Source organism: Corvus cornix, chromosome 1 (assembly GCF_000738735.6).
Source record: "Corvus cornix cornix isolate S_Up_H32 chromosome 1, ASM73873v5, whole genome shotgun sequence".
Lineage (NCBI taxonomy): Eukaryota > Metazoa > Chordata > Aves > Passeriformes > Corvidae > Corvus > Corvus cornix.
Window position 1 is genome coordinate 85,864,365 of NC_046332.1, and position 20,247 is coordinate 85,884,611.

The following is a 20,247-nucleotide window of genomic DNA, read 5'->3' on the forward strand; positions in this document are numbered from 1 at the left end:
TATTCAACCTGCAGTAAACACAGCTTCCCTACCCATGGCAGCGGTGGGAGTTATATGGTCTTTAAGGTCCCTTTCAACCCTACTGTATGATGCTATGGTATGTTTCTATAAGACCATATTATTCTGAAATTTTCTGAGATAAAGTCATGTCAATAAAATTTGATCTCGTAAAATCACCACCAAACAGGATGACACTCCTCTTACCACGGTGAAACTGAACAATGTGTCAACTGCAGTAAGCAGCTGTAATGCCAGCAAGACTTTTGTTTAGATTGCCCAGGAGCCTTACACCATCAAAATCTACTCTGAGACTTGCAGGGCTTGGATTCATCTTGCTCTGATTTATGGCGAATATGATTTCAGTGTCTACATTTGAACTAGGTGTATGAGTTGGTCAGAATTGAGTCCATATTAGTCGGTGGAGACAAATTCAGTACATCTATAGGAGTGCATTTTAGGAGATGATGAATAATTCTCTAGGTTTCATTTGCTAGATTGACTGGATGAACTGGAGCTTAGACACCAAGCCCATGTGTAAGCAGTTCACGTGAGTTGCTTAATCAACTGCATTTGAGAGGGCACAAGGCAGCCTTTGTAGTCTCCACCCACTGATCAAAAAGGTGTAGGGTGTGTATCATGTCCATCAACTGTGTGCTGGTGTCTGAGATGTCACAGGGCATCTCAAAAGGATCAGGACACCATCAGATTAGCAAATGAATCTCTCTTTTACAATCTCTCTTACTCCAACTCTAGTACAAGAAGACAGAAAGCACTGACAGCCCTGGCCCTCAACATGGTCCTTAGGGTTCTAATTTCAGGACAAAGAACCTGGTGCTTGAAGTATATTTAGGTTGATGTCTCTGGCCTTGAGGTCAGCTGTCTGGGGAGTCAACCTTTAAGGCCAGGTCTCACCAGTTTCAGTAATTACCTTACCTAATTAGATAGAAATGGTGATAAGGTAATGGATGATGGTCACAGGTGAAGCATTCCACATAAATATCTAAAGTTCACTCTGTTATACTGTTTCTCAGTTTGCGAGTTCATACTGAAAATTACTAACATATGTGACACGTTATTCTCTCCCCTGTTGACACACACCTTTTTCACTCACACCATTTTCTGTGCTTTATCAACGGCAAAGTTCTCTCTCTCTCAATTTCCCTAGTGCATCCAGGGTCCTTGGCTCTAGAGCCAAGAATGGACTCTGATTCAGTGATTGAGTTCTACTGAACTTTCTTGAATTAATCCTTCATACTATTTAATTAAAGAATCAGTATTTTATGGGAGATTTTTCTGTTGTCACCTCTATCAATTATACTCCACAGATATCCAGACCTGGACAGGACTTTTGGAAAGTTTTTTACAGATTTATAGAGAATCCTTTGAGTGGGCAATGTATTATATGAAATAATTTTTCTCAACAGAGCTTTATAAAGATTTCTGTCTGATGCTCTACTCTTACTGCAGAAAGGTGATCAGGTCTGCTGCATTTTTAATGTATTTCACAATGGCAGTGTTTATTTATTTCATTATGGTCTCCTGTTTTATTTATATAGTCTGCAGACACAAGGCCACAGAAACATTTTCATAAGAAGCCAAATGAAAAAGTTAAGCTTTGTAGGCAAAAAAAAAGCAGGCCTGGTTTCAATGAGAGAATTTGTCTTTTGAAATGAAACATTGTTCATTGGAATGTGTTGACTGCTTCAGACAGCAGAAAACCTTGGTATTTCAGGATGAAATACATTCTTCTGACTCCACCAATATACCTCTATTGGTGAAACTAAGAGGCATTTCATTCTGGAAAACAATGCTACTGATTGAAATAATCACAGCAACCAGATACACCTACCGGATATTTCTTTCCCTGGTGATAGTTGTTCTGAGACTGTTTGATACAACAGTTATATTATGTGCAAACTTATATTTGCACAAGTTTGATACTGCCTTGATGCTTCTGCTGCCCGGAAACAGTGTGGCATTTTTCTGTTGTATGACTCAAAGTGTAACAAACTATCAGGAATGTGATGAAGAGAAATCTTCAGTTTTCTATTCCTTCTTTCCCCTTCTCTCTTAGGAAATCATTCATGTGTATATGGGCAAATGTAATTTCTTAAGCTCATATGCAAACATATGAATATAATTTAAAGGGAAGGTTGTAATTTTTCATTTTTTATCTAGATGTAATCTTTCATATTTTCTACATATTTGCACTAGAATGGGTGGGAAGTGTTCTAATATCTGGTTGGGTCCTTGGTATGTGCTGAAATGTTTTTTAGGATGTTGACTAACTAGAGCTTATAGATGAGCTGTTAGAAGTATCATATCTAAGACTGGTAGTGCGAACACTGAAATCATGGAGCTAATGTGTGAATGACTGCCTTTTTCTTATACAGCTGTACTCAGATTTAATCATCTTTGCATTTGGTGAAAAACATCACAATTTTTTTTAACAATTTGAGATTTCTAAATATATTGGTCTGAATATATATATATATATGTGTGTATATATAGATATATATATGTCTAAAATGTATTCAGTAAGATTAACACCAATTCAGTAAGATATACAGCAGTTTGAAGTTAAGTTGATATTGAGGTAATTATTTTTTTTCATTGTTAATTTTTTCTGTTTGTAACAGCTCATGAATCACATATAGATATATGTATATACACAAAATTCAACTTTTTCTTTGTTTAAAATATGTTTGGAAGAAAAATTCTGGCTGGCTGTTGTTGATGTTAGAGGAGCAAGTCTGAAGGCTTTTCCTCAATGAAATTCATTACAATTTATTTTTGGCACCACATGGTTGCATGTTTCTTATAGTTCAGATGTAATTAAGAAGTCTCATCTCTTGAACAATCCTTCATTGTAAATGAAAAACTATGCACATTACCTATTCTCTCAATATAAATTCTATACAGAAAACTGTGTACTTGGATAAGCATTTTACTTGGACACCTAAGCATTTGTTTTTAAAAACTAACTGGTGCTCACCTATCTGTTCAACAGTCCAAAGTAATTTACTGTCTCTCTTTTCTTCCCAAATACAAATTACTTGGCTATTACTATATTCACTGCAAGGTTTCTTTTAAAACCAATGAGTAATACAGTGAAGGTGTCTTCCCTACTGTTGTGCAGATGTCATAATACCCCACAAAACGTGCATGCTTTAGTTTCTGCAGAAACTGAAGGCAACTATCCACAAGTGTTTTTCCTTCAATATAAATAACGCTGTTTTCCTCTCTCTTTTCTCAGGTGCCTATCCAAGACTCTCACTGAGCTTCAGGTTGAAGAGAAATATTGGCTACTTTATTCTTCAAACCTACATGCCCTCCATACTCATTACCATTTTATCATGGGTGTCATTCTGGATCAATTATGATGCATCAGCAGCAAGAGTTGCCCTTGGTATGTGCTAAGAATGAGTAGGTCACTAAAATGTCAGACTCAATGTAGTCTTCAGAGGTTGTTAAAAACTACAGCGTGATGTCAGTGTTTTGATATTCCAAAATAATTTTTGTCAAAATCATGTCATCCAGTATTGCCTCAAAAGTGATAAGTTTTCCCCTGCATGCAAGAGTATAGCTATCACTAAATCTCTGACATGAGCTGCTCATACAGGTCCCATACTTGTTCTCCTCAAAGTTAACGTTGTCAGTTCATCTAGGAGATCAGCTCCACAATCATATTTGAGCATGGGCTTAATCCAACTCAGTGTGGGAGGACAAATGTGGCTTCAAGCCTCCTCCTGAGGTCCTGGGTGTTTTAAGTCACACTGGCAGGAGCAGACTTCAAGAACCATTGCTAGTTCAGTGCACAGGGGCACATCAGCTATGGACCATAACATGCCACCTAACCCTCAGAGTACATGGTATGTTAAGTGCATGTTTATGACAGCCTAAAGGGTCATTTACCTCATGACAGAAAAACATGGATTTGGCACAGGTTTGTGATTCCTGCGCAGATCAAGGTATCCTTCTAATAAGGGAAGGTGACTAGAAAATTTTGCAGCTGACACACTGGAGGGAAGGCATGCCATCCAGAAGGACCTTGACAAGCTTGAGAGGTGAACCCGCATGAACGTCATGCAGTTCAACAAGGCCAAGTCCAAAATCCTGCACGTGGGTCAGGCAATCCCAAGCACAAGTACAGGCTGGCCAAAGAATGGATTGAGAAACAGCCCTGAGGAGAAGGACTTGGGGTGTTGGTTGACAAGGAACTCAACATGACCCAGCAATGTGTGCTTGCAGTCCAGAATGACAACTGTGTTCCGGGCTGCACCAAAATCAGTGTGGCCAGCAGGGTGAGGGAGGTGATTGTTCTCCTCAACTCTGCTCTCATGACACCCCAGCTGGAATACTGGATCTGGGTTTGGGGTCCCCAACATAAGAAGGTCATGGACCCGTTGGAGTGAGTCCAGAAAAGGGCCACGATGATGGTTGGGGGCTGGAGCACCTCTCCTTTCAAGGCAGGCCGAGAGACTTGGGTTTGTTCAGCCTGAAGAAGAGAAGGCTCTGGGGTAACCTTATGGCACATTCCAGTAACCAAAGGGGGCCTACAAAAGAGCTGGAAAGGACATGAAGTGACAGGATAAGGAGGAATGGCTTCAAAATGACAGAGTGTAGATTTGGATTAGGAAGAGATTCTTGATTGTAAGGGTGGTGAGAAACAGGAACACTGGAACAGGTTGCCCATAGAAGTTGTGGATGCCCCATCCCTTGAAGTGTTGAAGGCCAGGTTAGATGTGTCTTTGAGCAACTTGATCTAGTGGAAGGTGTCCCTGGGCATGGCAGTGAACTTAGACGGTGTTTAAGGTCCCTTCCAAGCCAAACCATTTTGTGATTCTGTCAGAGTTTAGGAATGGTATTCTCCAATTTAGTGCTCCCAATAAAACCACACTGCTTCTTGCTTCCCCCTCTCCCCCTTCCCCCTGCGGGTGGCTGGAGAGAATTGGAGGCACAAAAGGCAAAGATCCCAGGTTGAGGTAAGAACAATTTGCCGGAAACAACAATGAGACGAGAAAATGAGCAGTATCAGCAACATACTAATAACAAAACTGTACGAAAGAGATAGTGATTCACAAGCAAAAATGCTCATTGTGGAACTCGCGACCCGACAGTGGCCACACTGCCCCAACCTGAAGAGAAGCCTTCCTCGCGGAAAAGACTCCCTTCCTGCAACCTCCAGCAATGACATGAGGTGATACAGAATAACCTTTGGGTCGTAGCAAGCCAGCTCCTCGTTACTGCCAAAATTAACCCTGTCCTGGCCAGAACCAGGACAGATTCTATGACAATATCTCACAGCAAATATTTCATCTTTTACCAAAGGTTACTCAGGGATAGCTATGGCTAAGGAAGATGAAATGGATCTATAAATCCTTACAAAAACTTCTGCCTCTCATCTCGTCCCAAATTCTGTCTTCAACCCTGTGCTTCCCAATTATACATACCTTCCTACCCAAAACTTGTCACTAAGTCTGTGCTGTATTCTCTTATTTTCTTAAAACAGGAACATAATCCCTAGTTCCCTTATTTTTCTGTAACATACCACAGCAAACCCAGACTCCAACCCATGTCCCTATGATTCCCTCTTTCCTTACCCCGTACCTCCCAAGGTCCCATATACCAAAGCAGCAGTGTAGCCACCTTTGTGCAACATTATGTCCCAGCTTCTGAATTTGGGTAGCTGGAGATGTTGTAGATTGACTGCAGTTACTGTGCAGTAATTCTGCAGATACTGTGGATTAGCTGGTGCATATGGGCATGACACAGTATGGCGCTACCACTCAGCAGCCAGTGTTTGTTTAGCAGCTTGAAAGCTAAGTAGTAGCTTAATAGGAAGTGGGGCATAGAGTTCAAACATCTCTGATGTGTTCATAAATTAACTAATAGATACCAAAGATCCACCCAGGTGGCCAAGTGAGGGGAGCACTTCAAACACATCAGTCAGCATCTAGATACATAATGGCCAGGACTGCAGAGAGCAACAGATGGGTAGACAGAAGTTACCATACCCAGTGACATTCCATGCCCTTCTATTACAGGTTCATGAGAGTTTTCCTTGTTTAAGGAACAAGACTGTCTCATGTGGCCTATTTCTGTGTAGCACAAGTTCATCAAGTACTGTAAGACAAATATTAGAACAAAAATCAGAGAGTACAAGGCAAGCTCAGGAGACCAGATGTTCTATTTCAAACTGATAGAAAGTCCTTTGGAGAGGACAAAATTCCATCTAATAGTTTCTTCTCAGAAAACAATTAGTGCCCTGGTGATGATGTCTGTGATGTTTGTATAATAAAGGTCAGTATCATGGGTCTAATCCTATGTTCCTTTGTATAGCCCTTCTATGAGCCTTAAGCTGGTATCACAGAATCACAGAAAATGGTGAGTTGGAAGGTTGCACAAGGGACCCACAGAAGTCCAACTCCTGACCCTCTCCAAGAGTCACACAATGGGCCTGAGAGGATTGTCCAAATGCTTGAACTCTGTTAGGCTTGGTGCTGTGACCACTGCCCTAGGGAGGCTGTTCCAGTGCCCAACCACCATTTGGGTGAGCAGCCTTTTTCTAATATCCAACCTAAACCTCCCCTGACACAACTTCAGGCCATTCCCTTGGGTCCTGTCACCACAGAGAAGAGATCGCTACCTGTCCCTTCTCTTCCCCTCATGAAGAAGTTGTAGACTCCAATGAGGCCTTCTCTTAATCTCCTCTTCTCCAGGCTGAACAGACCAAGTAACTTAAGTTGCTTGTCATAACAGCTTCTCCTCACAGCCTTTCATCATCCTCGTTGCCCTCCATTGGACACCTTCTGATAGTTCAGTATCTTTTCTATATTGCAGTGGCCAAAGCCACACACAATATTCAAGGTGAGGCTGCCCCAGTGCAGAGCAGAGCGGGACAATCCCCTCCCTTGCCCGGCTGGTGATGCTGTGCCTGGTGCACCCCAGGACATGGCTGGCCTCCTGGCTGCCACGGCACTGCTGACTCAGATTCAACTTGCCATTGACCAGGACCCCAAGCCCTTTCTTCAGCACTGCTCTCCAGCCTTTTATTCCCCAGTCTGTCTGTACATTGAGTTTTGCCCCATCCCAGGTGCAGAATCTGGCACTTCCCCTTAATGAACTTCATATGGTTGGTGGTTGCCCACCCAGTCCTCTTAATTTTTCTAGGTTTCTCTGCAGGGCCTTCCTGCCTCCAGGGGAGGCAACAGCTGCTCCCAGTAAAGTATCATCTGTGAACTTATGTGGTACCCTAATATGAAGTGGTACAAAAGTTTAAAGGCAACATAGCACCTTTGGGCATATATAATTGGCTCTGAAAAGTACAGTACAGAGAAGGTATATGTGAATGCCTGGTATTTGTTGGAGGAAGCATTCCCTGTGTAATTCTTGGGACACAGAGACAAACTTTTACTCAACCCCTGCAGAAGCCTGTATTCTCTGTAAGAGCCTGATTCTATTGATTCACTTCCATATTTTGCCCCTGTGCCTGATCCCTTGCTGCACTGAACCAAATAGTTGCCTCCAGAGTGAACCCAAGCTACAAAGCAAAGGTCAGCTCATTCCAGAGACTATGTGCTATGGACACTGCAGATAGAGGGGGATATAGGGTTGATCTCAAGAGAAATAAGCAAATCTATCAATTCTGCTCTCTTTGCTAGTTAGCCCTAGAAGTTCTTAAATTCAGTCCTTTGAGTGAGGAGAAAAATAATCTCTAGAGTCCTCCCTTGTGGGAAGGACTATAATCACAAGATTATCTTATTTTTTTGTCTTAGGGGACTGTCAGCTTCTTCTCCTCCAGCTGTGCTTTAAAACAAATTATTGATCTTCAGAAGGACATTTGGCCACAGGGTTTCAGGCTCTCCCAGGGAATGTATTTCCCTTTGGTTAGTGATAACCACCTTTCTATTCAGTGTGCTTAATCTTCAAGATCACCAGACATCTGACATCAATGCACACTCACTTCACAGTTTAGAGGAATAGCACTGAAAACTGCATGACACTAACCTACTAAATATACAAAATATCTGTTACACAATCTCCTAGGGTATTACTTCAGTTCCCTGGAGTGACACTGCTTACACTGACAGCTTGGTTTGGAGTTATGTTGTCTTTATTTCTGTCTCTTCAGGTAAAAGAGGATGTGCTTTATTATATGGCAGCATTTTTATTTCGTCCTTTATTCTGCCTGTATTTTAGTGACTACTTATAAACTGATGGTATAATTATGGAATCAAAGAAAATAGTAATGGAGGAGACCTAGTAGAATGACTTGCCTTGAAATGTAGACTTGTTCCACAAATCAGTGTTTTCAGCAACCTGTGATTTGCAATTCCCATAAAATTTCCAGCAGAGATACAGATCCTGCAGTTTATTGTGAATTCAGGCAGACTGACAATAAATTTGCTTTTCTTTCCAGATTCTCAAAATAGTGCTCTGTAATATATTTTCAGGTGCTATGTCCATAAATAACTTGACATAAGGTTGATGTAGATATTTTGTAGATATTTTATTAGTGTCCAGTTTGTTGCTAAAAAAATGCTGCTCTCCCTCCTTCTTCCTTCCAAAAATTCACATACCTCTCTGTCTGTCATTGCTCACCTCACTTCTTTCTATGTAACGAGCCTACTGCTCCAAATTAGTCATCTCAAATTCCACTTATATATTGTCCTTTCCTGAAATAGGTAGCTAAAATAGACGGGATAAACTGCTCTAGAAAGGTGCCTGTCTCTCCCCATCTACTAAAGGGAGGCCCAACAGGACTAACATCAACCAACTGCCTAACTCTTAGAAATTTAAAACTGTGGGAGATGTCTTTCACCTTTTGTATGAACACTGTTCCTGTTGCACGTCAGTTTGGTCTTCATGGAAGAGATGTTCAGTACAGCTACCCTGGCTTCCATGAAGCTACATTAACTCATGGCAGTGGTGCCAGACCCCCTCGTTAGCTGTTCCCCCACTCTTATGAAGGAAATAATTGTAACAGAATAATAATGCATCAAGTTTTAATTTTGCTTTCTTTTGCAGTGATGTCACCTGCAAGACATCTTTTACAAATTTTTAAGCTTCTTCCCACTGATAATTTGCCTTATCAGGAAAATAAAATATAATGTTTGGAGTTGTAAGATATGTGATCTCTTTTCTTTGCGTAGGAATTACGACTGTGCTGACTATGACAACAATCAACACTCACCTGCGAGAGACTTTGCCTAAAATTCCATATGTTAAAGCCATTGACATGTATCTCATGGGCTGCTTTGTATTTGTCTTCTTGGCCTTACTAGAATACGCCTTTGTCAACTACATTTTCTTTGGAAAAGGCCCTCAAAGGCAGAAAAAACTTGCAGAAAAAACAGCAAAGGCAAACAATGATCGCTCAAGGTTTGAAGGCAATCGGGTAGGTTTCTTTAATCTATATATTCTCTCTATTTTTACATTGCAAGGACTATCAGTATGAAAAAAACCAAAAAGGCTTGCCTAAAAACATCACCATCTGGTGACACCCAACCGCATCTTTTTGTGGACAAACTCGGGCTTTTTCATTTTCAGGAACCGACATAGAGGAATATTGTTGCTGCCTGTTCTAAGCTTCCCCTCCCCCTCCCAAAGACACGTGCTCCTGCCCATGTGCTCTGAACCCCTTTGTTCCAAGCGCGGGCAAAACCAAATGTAACTCAGACTCTTTAGCAGTGTCTGATTGGCCGCTCACCCCGGGTCCGCCCCCAGTCCTCCCCTTTCCCCTTCTCCGAATAAAAGATGGTCGAGGGGAGGCTCTGCTTTCTCTCAGCTCAGCTACTTTCCTGTGAACATCTCTGGTTATCTGTCTCATTTGAAAGCTTCTAACTGCAGGGAATTGAGTGAGCAGGGAGCTATATTTCTCCCTCTTTGCTTCTGCTGATGGTATTTGCTCTGCAGCTGATTCAGGTACCGATTTTAGAGCTACTAAAGTGCTAGATCGCCTGTGCTACCTCTCAAGGCTGCTCGAGGCTTTCTAAGGCATTGAAATACAAGCGCTAGCTGGTATAAAGCTGAAAAGATACCTTCCACAGAATATATGTAGGGATACAGACGTGGAAGTGAGTATGATCTGTATGACAAGTAAGGGTAAGAGGAAGACAGTGGGAGGGCAGCTAGCTTTAAGACAAAGGCTCAGATCTACAAAGGCATTTATTTGCCTATCAAATACAATCTAACTGATTTTAAGTGCCTTTGTACACTGCCTATATAAGCAAATCCAGAATGTGAGCACACTTTTCCTCACTACACTTAGAGCAGATGCATTTACCAGAGAGAACAGATAAAGGATTTGTTCTTCCATGTTAATTAACTGGCCAGAATAGTATGCTGTGTGTGACATTGTCATCTGCTGCTGTTTAAGACCAGCAAAAAACCATAAGTCCTAGAGAAACTTTCAGATTGATTTCTGAAGCATGGTATTGTCAAGGTCTGTGCTGGTTATGCTCCAGCTATTTCCTTGCCTGAAGTACTACTTTATCCAGTGAATACCTCCTTTTTTAATCTTTGGAAGAAAAATTCAAGGTATTCAGCAGTATCTGACATTAACTGTCAGTTTGAATATAACATCTTTCTTCTTTTTACTAAAATGCTCCCAGTGAGGGTTTTTCATTCAGTTCTGTTGAGTAAGACTGCTTTTTTTCTATCAGCTATAAATTAGAAGAGTTCACAGTGACAAAACTACTACCTGTTCATCAAAACCAGTATCATAAAAGTAATTTCAAGCTATATTTGTTTATCCTAATGATTCTGTCTGCTATAGTAAATGTAATGCAGAACTATACCTAATTATCACCACTCATATATGTGAAACAATTCTGAACCAATAAACACATTTTTGCCCAGTATATTATGAAACCAGATTCTCATCACAGTTGGCAGCACTACTTAGAACTAAGATATCAGGAAAAAAGAATTCTCTTTACTGGAAAAATAAATAGTCATAATAATAAAAAAATACAGATGGGGAAATAAAAGAGTATCTGCACTGAAAGCCATGGAGAAGATTTTAACTGCAAGCAGGTAATGCAGATGTACGCACTAAGGTTTAGTTCTCCTGCTGGAAGCCATCTGGTGAATCTCATCCATTTAAATGATTTACATAACTCAGTACAAGACTTGTTAATGGGTCCAATACTACCCCATGTCTGACAGTTCTTCTATCTTGAGATCAATTTGTCCACATTGTCAAAATAATCATTAGTACCTTAACTAATGAAAATGTGTATTTTCATACCCAGTTCATGCCATTTCTCTATCCTGGATCTGCTCATACCATATAGCAACCTTTTTTTCTGGCTTTTGACATAAAATGTTCTCTTTTGTTTCTGAAGCATATCATGAATGGTTCTGATTCTTCTGCTGGTTTAATATCAACCATGCATGAATGAAAAATTTCTTCACAGGAAGGGTTGTCAAACATCGGAACAGGATGCCCAGGGAAGTGGTTGAATCCCTGTCCCTGGAGATACTTAAAAGACATGCAGATGTGGCAGTTAGAGACGTGGTTGTAGTGTGGTGGGGGGTGGTCTCTTCTCCCATGTAGCAAGAGACAGAATGAGAGGAAGTGGCCTCAAGTTGCACTAGGGGAGGATTAGATTCTATATTAGGAAACATTTTTTCACAGAAAAGGAAGTCAGGCATTGGAATAGGCTGCCCAGGGAAGTGGTGGAATCACATCACTGGAAGTGTTCAAAAGTCATGTGGATGCAGCATGTGGGGACATGCTTGAGTGGTGAACATGGTGCTGGGTTAACAGTTGGACTCAATGACCTTAGGGGACTTCTCAACCTAAGAGATTCTATGATTCTCTCTAATAAGGATACAAATTCAGCATACCAGAGTTTAAAGAGTGTGTTACTTTGTCCCTTGGAGTCCCAGGTGTGAAAGGGAACTCTGTATGCTTTGTAGAACCATATGTATTCATATTGACTGTGAATATTAGCTGTTCAAATGACACAGGATAAATAATATGGTATGGTCCCTTTCTGTGCAGAAAACATTTTGTCCCCAGGCCTCAGCTGGAGAATTCAGCAGATCTTTGTAGCATGGATTCAGTGCCTTCAGAGAAGCAGTGCCAGCACGCAACAGAAACAGACAGAAACATTAGGTAGAGCTAATTGGAAATCTTTCTTTGAAACAAAACAATGATGGAAGATTCAGTGGATGTAGGATTTAATTTCTCATTTGATAAACACTGGCAAATGCGAAGCATAGGGAATTGATCAGAACAGGCAAGAGGTCCCATGGATTTCAAGATTCACATCTCAGGGAAAATACATCTAACAGATGTACTTTGGGCAAAGTTTACTATGGCTTTGAGACACCACAGCCTTGAAGCAGGAAAATGAAAACAGTTTCTATGTTCTGGGTCATGTCCACTATTTACCATGCTGTGCAGATATCCATGGATGCAGCAGGACTGGGGTCATGCTAGAGTTTTTATCATACTTTCTATGGAAGACAGTACCGGAAAGCTCTGCAGCCTTGGTTCTGACCTCTTCAGGGATAGTAAAGAGTAATTAACTTCCAATTTCTCCTTTGGTGGCTCTTGAAAATCATTGAATCTGATGGAAATAACAGTTGCTTGCTTCTTGCTTTAGAGTTGGGACTCAGGTGCTGGATGTTTTGGGAGAGGCTCACACAGTGTACACCAATACTGCACAGTAAAGGAGGCTTAGAGACATACGTGGAGACTGCTTTGTGCAAGTTCAATGAAACGATTGGTTTTGTGGTTTTGCTGAGGCTTCAGTCTTCCATGAAGTGTAATTCCATTCAGAAAGGGAAGGTTTCTAATCCTGGGAAATACTTCCAATCTCATGTGATTTGGGGCTGAGTGATATTTTTAAAGAAAGGAAGAATGGCAAAAGCAGGCAGCTCACTTTGCACTTATCACCACTATTTAATGACTGTCAAATGTATGCTGTGCTGGAAAGGAGATTGAAAAATGTTCACATATAAAACTGGAAGAAGGAATTATTATTAGTTTATTTCTGACTACTATTTTGGGTTGCTCTGTTGCTGTTTTGTTTTAGTAATTGAATTTGCTTGTTTATGAACCGTGTGCATAAGCTCCCTGTCACTGATTAAAAATACTAGCTCAGGGCACTAGAAAAACAAAACAAAATGAAACATAAACCAAACTGAACCAAATAAAAAAGTAAACATTATTGAATTTATTGCCAACATCAGATACTGTAACATGTGCGTGTAGTGACTGAACAACTTGGTGCCGTTATCAGGTCCAGCCAGAGTCAGGAGGGGCTGTGGTACTGTGGAAATCACTTGTGTTGGGAGGCAGCACTAGCAGACAAGGGGCAGCTCAACACACTGCCTGGTACTCAGACCCTGAGTTCAAGCCTTACTTTTATGGTTCCCAAGACTGGCAGTGCTGCTGAGACAGTGTCTTTCTCTCAGGCAAGGGGAACAAGAGAAGGCAGTGGGAAAATGGCATGTTATTTTCACTCAGAAGTGTTTTAGCCCATGGAAACCAGTAGAAACATAATGGATACTACTATAGTAGTCTATTTTTTACACATCAGAGAACTGAAGTCTGGAGTGCAAGCTAGCAGGCTTGGTTATAAACACTCCTCTTATAGTAACAAAAGGGCTTTTCATGCTTTCTTAGTCTTATTGGACTGTAGAGCAGGGGAGTTTTAATAAAAAAAAAGTTCTAGACCACAAAATCCACAGATGTGGGTATGTTTGTGTTTTATTTGATAATTGCTTTGCAAAGCAGTTACTCTTCATGCTCAGTAACTCTTCTTCATAATGAATGCATTTGCATTGTTCTGCATCAGAAGTTATGGGTTTGAAAAGCCAAAACTGGCACAGCCACCCCCCTTTTGGTGCTGCTGCTATGTCTCTCCAGTGCCAGGCTTTTAGGTACTTGTCTCTGAGTTAATCCTGGTACGATACGACTAGGGCTTGCTGTCCAGCTCTGTCCATGTGTTGAAACCAATGAGCCAAATAGCTCCAGGTGTAGGGGAAAGAAGAGCTCTTGCAGCATGGAATCGGCCCAGCCAGTGTCCTCACGTTGCAGAGGTGACAAAGAAAAGCAGTGGGGAGAGAAAAACTCTGCGCTGTATTCTCCTGTGTAGCCCTGCTGAAGGTGGCATGATGGCTAAAGCACGTCTGACTAAATTGAATCTCTGGAAAAGGTTTCAGAAGATTCAGAGCTGGTGATGAGATGAAACCTGAGTGAGCCTTTATGAGTGACTCATCTGTGGATCAGCAGCTGACTACAAAGAAAATTTCACACTTAGCCGTCTCTTCTTTTGACTGCTTTTGCATCACATATTAATTCAGAAAATGCACTGTAAATAGTATTCCTCACTGAACTGTTCCAGCCTATCACAGTAAACCGTAGTTACTGAGACCAAATAGGATGCTGCTTTTTTGTGTGTATAACTGATCTTCATACACATTCCAGTTTGGGATTGAAAACTCTTTTGAAAACCTTGACACTCTGCTTCATATATGAGGGCAAGCTCTAGGATAAAGGAAGAAATTAATTTTGATTTTTCATAAAATATGGCTTTGTATATGGTATTGATACCTAAATTAAAGTTCTCTGATTGTGGACAAACTCAGAAAAGAATAGGTGGTCTCTAAAAATGTTTCCTTTGAAAATTGATCCCCGTTGTTATGAATCAAATCCATTTCTCCTGTTTGTGTTGGCAAATCCAGGCTTCATTTGTAGCTCTCAGCTTTCAGGTTTGCTACATAAATTGTTTCTTTTTAATAAGGCTCAGATACAGCCTAATTTACAGCTAAATCAGCATGAGAGAGCTTTAAGGCAATCCTGTTCTCACTTCTTGTTCACTCTTGTGCTAGAGGCTACTTGTATAATCAGATGGTTAGCATGTGTTTTGAACATTGCTCCTTCTGGGCCAATCCACAGAGGTTATGTGATGTGTTAAATTCCCCTGCTAAAAACATTGCTTTTTGGTTCAGACTGGCAATTTATGTTTTCAGTTCGGTGAGACCAAAAGTTCAGTCCTAGAGTATCAATCAGGAGGGTAACTATCACACAAGCTCATTAAAGCGTCAAACCCCTAATGGCTGCCAGACATGTGGGAAGAGCTTTCTCTGACAAGAATAATGCATAACCCTTTATAAAAGGGCCCTTCTCATCAGGCAGTGTCTGCATGTATTTTTAGCTCTGGAGATTCCTGGCTCAAACCCCCGCTGTTGGCCAAGGCAGCAGTTACCCACCAGGCATTGCTGAGAATAGAGGCTCAGGCCACTTAGATCTACTTAGCAGTTTTGTTAATTGCAGCAACCCTTCTCATAAGTGGGATTTTATTCTGAAAATTAATATCTTGGCTTCCGTGGCAAAATTATCACTCAGTTTAAATTGGGAAGTACGAGAATAGCAAAACTGGCAGTATTCTCCTGTGCATCTTCATGTTTCCTAGGTACTTTTTTCAGTGCTGTTTTGAACAGTGGGATATTTTTGAAATATGAATGTGATGAGTAGGTACCAAATTTTGAAATATATCTGTCAAGGGTGATAAGCACAGCTCTCGTGGGAAGAACTGTCATCCTGTAGCTCATGGTGGGGACATTCATTGTGCACTGGGAGACTCATACATGTACTAATTTTGTTTTGCAGCCACTTTGGACAAGTATGAATCATGCAAATCCTGAGACAGTAAGAAGGATTTTATGTGCAATTCATAGTACAGCTCAGAGACTGTAATAATCCAGACAATGTGAAATACAGGGCAAAGGGACACTGTGGATTTGTTTCCTTTTCTTCCCCCATTGATATACATCAAGGTTAATTGTCAAACTTCATTATTACTTGATAGACAGTGATAATAATATGGAAATTCCTAATTAGTTTGCTTCTTCATACTTTCCTTGTTTTTCAAGGACTTTCCATCTTCCCAGTTCTGCTGGGTATCCTGGGCTCATCTACTAAGCTGATATAACATAATTATCTCTTTTTTTTTTTTTTTGGTGCTTATTAATTAATATCAACATATTTAGATGGCAGTGAGAGAAGTATCAACTTTTAGACTCAGGGAGAACACTCAATACTATAATTTTTGTCTTGCATTTTTAAATATTTTTTTAAATATTCAAAGCATAATGGGGTCAATGAATTTAGCTTCAAGCCCAGATAAAACGTAAGGCCTGATTGCATATTGTTCTACATGTTGGAAAGCCATTTATGCATAAGTGAAGAAGGTGAAAGAGGCAGACACTGATCTCTCTGGTGACCAGTGACAGGACCCAAGGGAATGGCCTGCAGCTGTGTCAGGGAGGGCTTAGGGTGGATATTAGAAAAAGGTTCTTCACCCAGTGGGTGGTTGAGCAGGGACAGGCTCCCCAGCGAAGTGATCACAGCCCCAAGCCTGACTGAGCTCAAGAAGGGTTTGGGCAATGCTCTTGGGCACATGGTGTGATACTTGGGGATGGTGCTGTGCAGGGCAGGAGTCAGACAAGACGATCCTTGTGGGTCCCTTCCAACTCAGAATATTTTTTGACTCTGTATGTACCTGAATACTAATTTTGATGCAAAATAATGCAAGACTAACTACAGAGACAGAGCTTTTCATTATGTTATTTAAACCCCCTATTTGCATTTATATTGCTTCACATGATGGGAAGTGTTTACACGGTATTTAAAAATTTGGGCTTGATGAACAACTAAACATACCTATGGGGTTTGAGCAAAATGCTTCCTCTTTTTGTGTAGTAGAGTGTAAGACTCACTCCTTAAAATTTATGGAATATTAAGCAGGGAACTGAATGAGCTTGAAATAATTCCAACTCAACCTAATAATAAATCAAGCCTTATCATAGTTTCCTGGCCCTAGTAAAGTGCTTTCAAACTGGTATTAAAGTTGAAGTTTTCAAAAAAATATTGGGGAAAGATATTCAGTAGCAGTTGCTATATCTTGTTTCTTAAAAATAGAATAGCTAGCATCTAAATGAGCCTGGATTCTGGGTAGAATTAAGAAGCAGACTCAAGACTTCCCAAATACAATAGGACATTGAAGTTTTGGACCTAGAACATACAGTACAAGTTGAGTCCACTGGTGACATGGTGTTCCTCCGAGAGCAAGGAGCATGTTCTTTGTGAACGTTATCGTAGTTCTCCTGCTTCTGGCTTCAGTTAGGTGAGTGACAGTCATTTTTGTGTAATGACATTAGGCTGCTGGAGTATTTAAACTTTTCACTTGTACTGTAATATGTATCGTTCAGAAATGACGTGTAATATGTATCATTCTTCATTTTGAAGGTGAACCTTCAAAAGTGAATCTGCTTCTCAAAATGGACTTATGTGAGCCTCAGTCACTTCACCTTGGTGCAGGAGCTGTAGTTACTCAGAGGTGGGAGGGATGGAGTTTAATAAAAATTGATTCTGAAATAAGAGCACTAGTTTTGCATATTTGTGTCCATGCTGATTCAGCAGGGAATTCATGATTTGGTACTCAGCTGTTTTTATCTGTTTTGATGAGTTCACTGGGAAACACTCCAAAGAAACAATCAACCCTTGCTTGTGTTGGGAAGGAGATATGAGAACCAACCATGGAGACCGCAGTGAAGAAATGGGAAGGAATGGCTTCAGGTGGAGCCACAGTAGGCAGATAGAAGGGGCCGCAAAGAGAATGGAAGCGCAGGGTTGGCAGAGAAGTAAAAAAAGAGAAATATTTTGGTTAAAGAAGGATGGTAAGAAGTGAGGGGAAATTGGCCAAATCTACAGTGTCATCTCTGATTTATAACAGCATTTGAGTGTAAAGCCTGGTATTAGCATTTTGGGGAGAATTTCCAGTGCACAGAATGGCATTTTTGAGCCAGGTGATAGAATTCTATTCTAAGGGTCTTAAGGCTTAAAACTAAAGTTGCATCAAAGACTTTGGCCTTGTTTGTCATATGTAGCCATGACTGTCTGTAGTCCAGTCAGCTACTTTTTTAAATCTATATTTTTAAATGTTACCTGGGGTAACATTTTCCCTGGAGCCACTGGGCAACACTCATGTTCATTCATGGAGGATTTTGCCTTCCCTGTATATTCAGGCAAACATGAGGTGACTTGCACAGGATACCCTGCCATTATTGGTTTGCTTCTTTATTCGTTGAGAGAGCGTGTGTAACCTTGTCAAAGTAATTTAAATCATTGCTTAAATGGTTCCAAAGTCATGTTTATGTGCAAGTACTTTTTAACATGCTGCATGCATTAAGTATTCATACTTTAAGAGACCACCTTAAGATTGTCACAAAGTATTAGCATATAGTGCTCTAATGTTGTCAAGAGCTTAGGTGGTTTATTCAAAACCTCTGAAGGAATCAATTTGAGAGAATAAATCTCAAGAGAATCTGTGGACCAGAGGCTTATTTAGCTTCTGCAGACCCCTTCTTCTCTCCATCTGCTCCTTCTCATATTTGACATGCAAGCCTGTTGCTCTATTACAAAGAGATGCATTTCAAAAGTATCTTTCCAAATACGTTTCATTTGACATTTTGAGAAAAATGCATACTGTCATGCAGCTTCATAGGACATAATGGTATCTTCAGAAAAAGAATTTACACAGAAGTTGCAACTTTCTTGACCACCTTTCTGGTTTGATTTTCAGATGCAGTGACAAACAGTGAAAAGTTAGCACATCAAAGGCAGAAGCCATGTTAAGGTGGCACGTGAAGTTGGCAGAAAAGGTGAAGAAGGCTATGCCATGCAAGGAAATAATAGGAGTAAAATTAATTCCTTGATCAGGAGAAGGCTGAATGAGTAGGTGTACCCTCCATCATACAAGCTTTCAACTGACAGCTCACAACAGTCCAGGCTCAGTACAGAAGGAAAAAAGTACTCAGAATGGGCTGATGTCTGTGTATATGTAGGTGGCAGACAGAATCAGGAGAGATCAGGAAGTCCTGAGAGAAAGAGTGGTTGGCATCTGTGGTAGTGGAAGGAAAAGGAGTTGGGATGGCAGGGCTCTCAGGGTGAAGCCCACCAAAATGGTCACTGCTGTGACATTTTTAATAAGCTGAAGGATGTTTCTCAAAGCCTAGGAGGAGATGGGAAAGGAGATGACATTTGATGCCATGGAGGTCTGGATGAGAGATTTTAGTTTTAAGCTTCGTAAGGAAAAACCTGGTTGTTGAGATACTTTAGTATTACATAAAAAAATATCCTGAACATAATTTGTACTCTTAGTGAGGAAAAAAAAAAAGAATAGAAGAAACTGAATCAGTTCTTTTCAGAGACCACCATAAGCAGTGATGATATCCATGACTGTATTTTACACTTGCGTTACAGAGACTGCTCAACAGCACAAACTCCTTTCTACAAAGCTCAAGATCTTACTTTTGTACCCAAAGGGTTTCTGCCACAGAGAAAATAAATTCTTAATCACCACTGAGGGTTCTCCATGCCATTATTTTTGTTCATGTTGTTTATTTTTATTTATAGGCACTCATCAGCATATTGTGCCATTGCCTACAGCAGCAGGATTTGTTAGATACCTTAGGATTTTTTTCCTACTTGCCTGTATATCATTCATAGTATTTTATATTCTTTTTTTGTATTTGCAAGCAGCTTGGCAGAGTGTTACTGATATACTATCATAATGGTCTTCCCTGAGAAGAGAGAAGCTGAAGCATCAATAATTGATGAAAGAAATATCCATTTCACAACATTTTAATACAAATGAAAAAAGTTAAATGCATATGGACAGAGACATAGCTGCGCATACTTTTAATCCATCACACAGAGCTTACAAAGGGCATGGTATCAGATGACTGTGCAAACTTCAGAAGGCTGTGACAATAGTCTGTTTTTACAGCCACTTTTAAACTGATGCTTCTAGAATGAGATATTCAACTGCTACACAGTTCACACAGCTAGATCATGTGGCAGGTTAGAAAAATGTATTAATTGCGTGATGAATTATGGATGAATAAATTGCATGTATAAAACTGGAAATTATCCTGTATTCCATGATTCACTATTTCTGACATAGAGAACTAAATTCTCTTGAACAGAGTCACACGTGTGTTAACTGTCTGAAAATACCCAGCATGGAACATTTATTTTATTTTCAGCCATCTTTTTTCTTGCCCCAAAACTGGCAGAAAATTGGGAGTTGATCCCTGCATTACCTGTATTGACTGCATATCCTCCAGCATGTAGGGCCTGGGGCATGGGGGATGTGCTGCCCCACCAACAAAACTAGCAAATACTGACTCAGACAGCATTGCTTGGAACTTCTCATCAGT

The 20,247-nt window shown here is 40.5% G+C and overlaps 1 protein-coding gene across 2 annotated transcripts in view; it reads left to right on the forward strand.

Moving 5' to 3' along the window:
• GABRB3 (gamma-aminobutyric acid type A receptor subunit beta3) overlaps nt 1–20,247 on the forward strand; it is a 200,876-nt gene that overhangs the window by 175,513 nt on the left and 5,116 nt on the right. For both annotated transcript variants that reach the window (XM_039548258.1, XM_039548267.1), the window contains 2 exons: nt 3,257–3,409; nt 9,156–9,400. In XM_039548258.1, the coding sequence (XP_039404192.1) occupies nt 3,257–3,409; nt 9,156–9,400 (398 nt within the window). The remainder of the gene's footprint in view (nt 1–3,256; nt 3,410–9,155; nt 9,401–20,247) is intronic.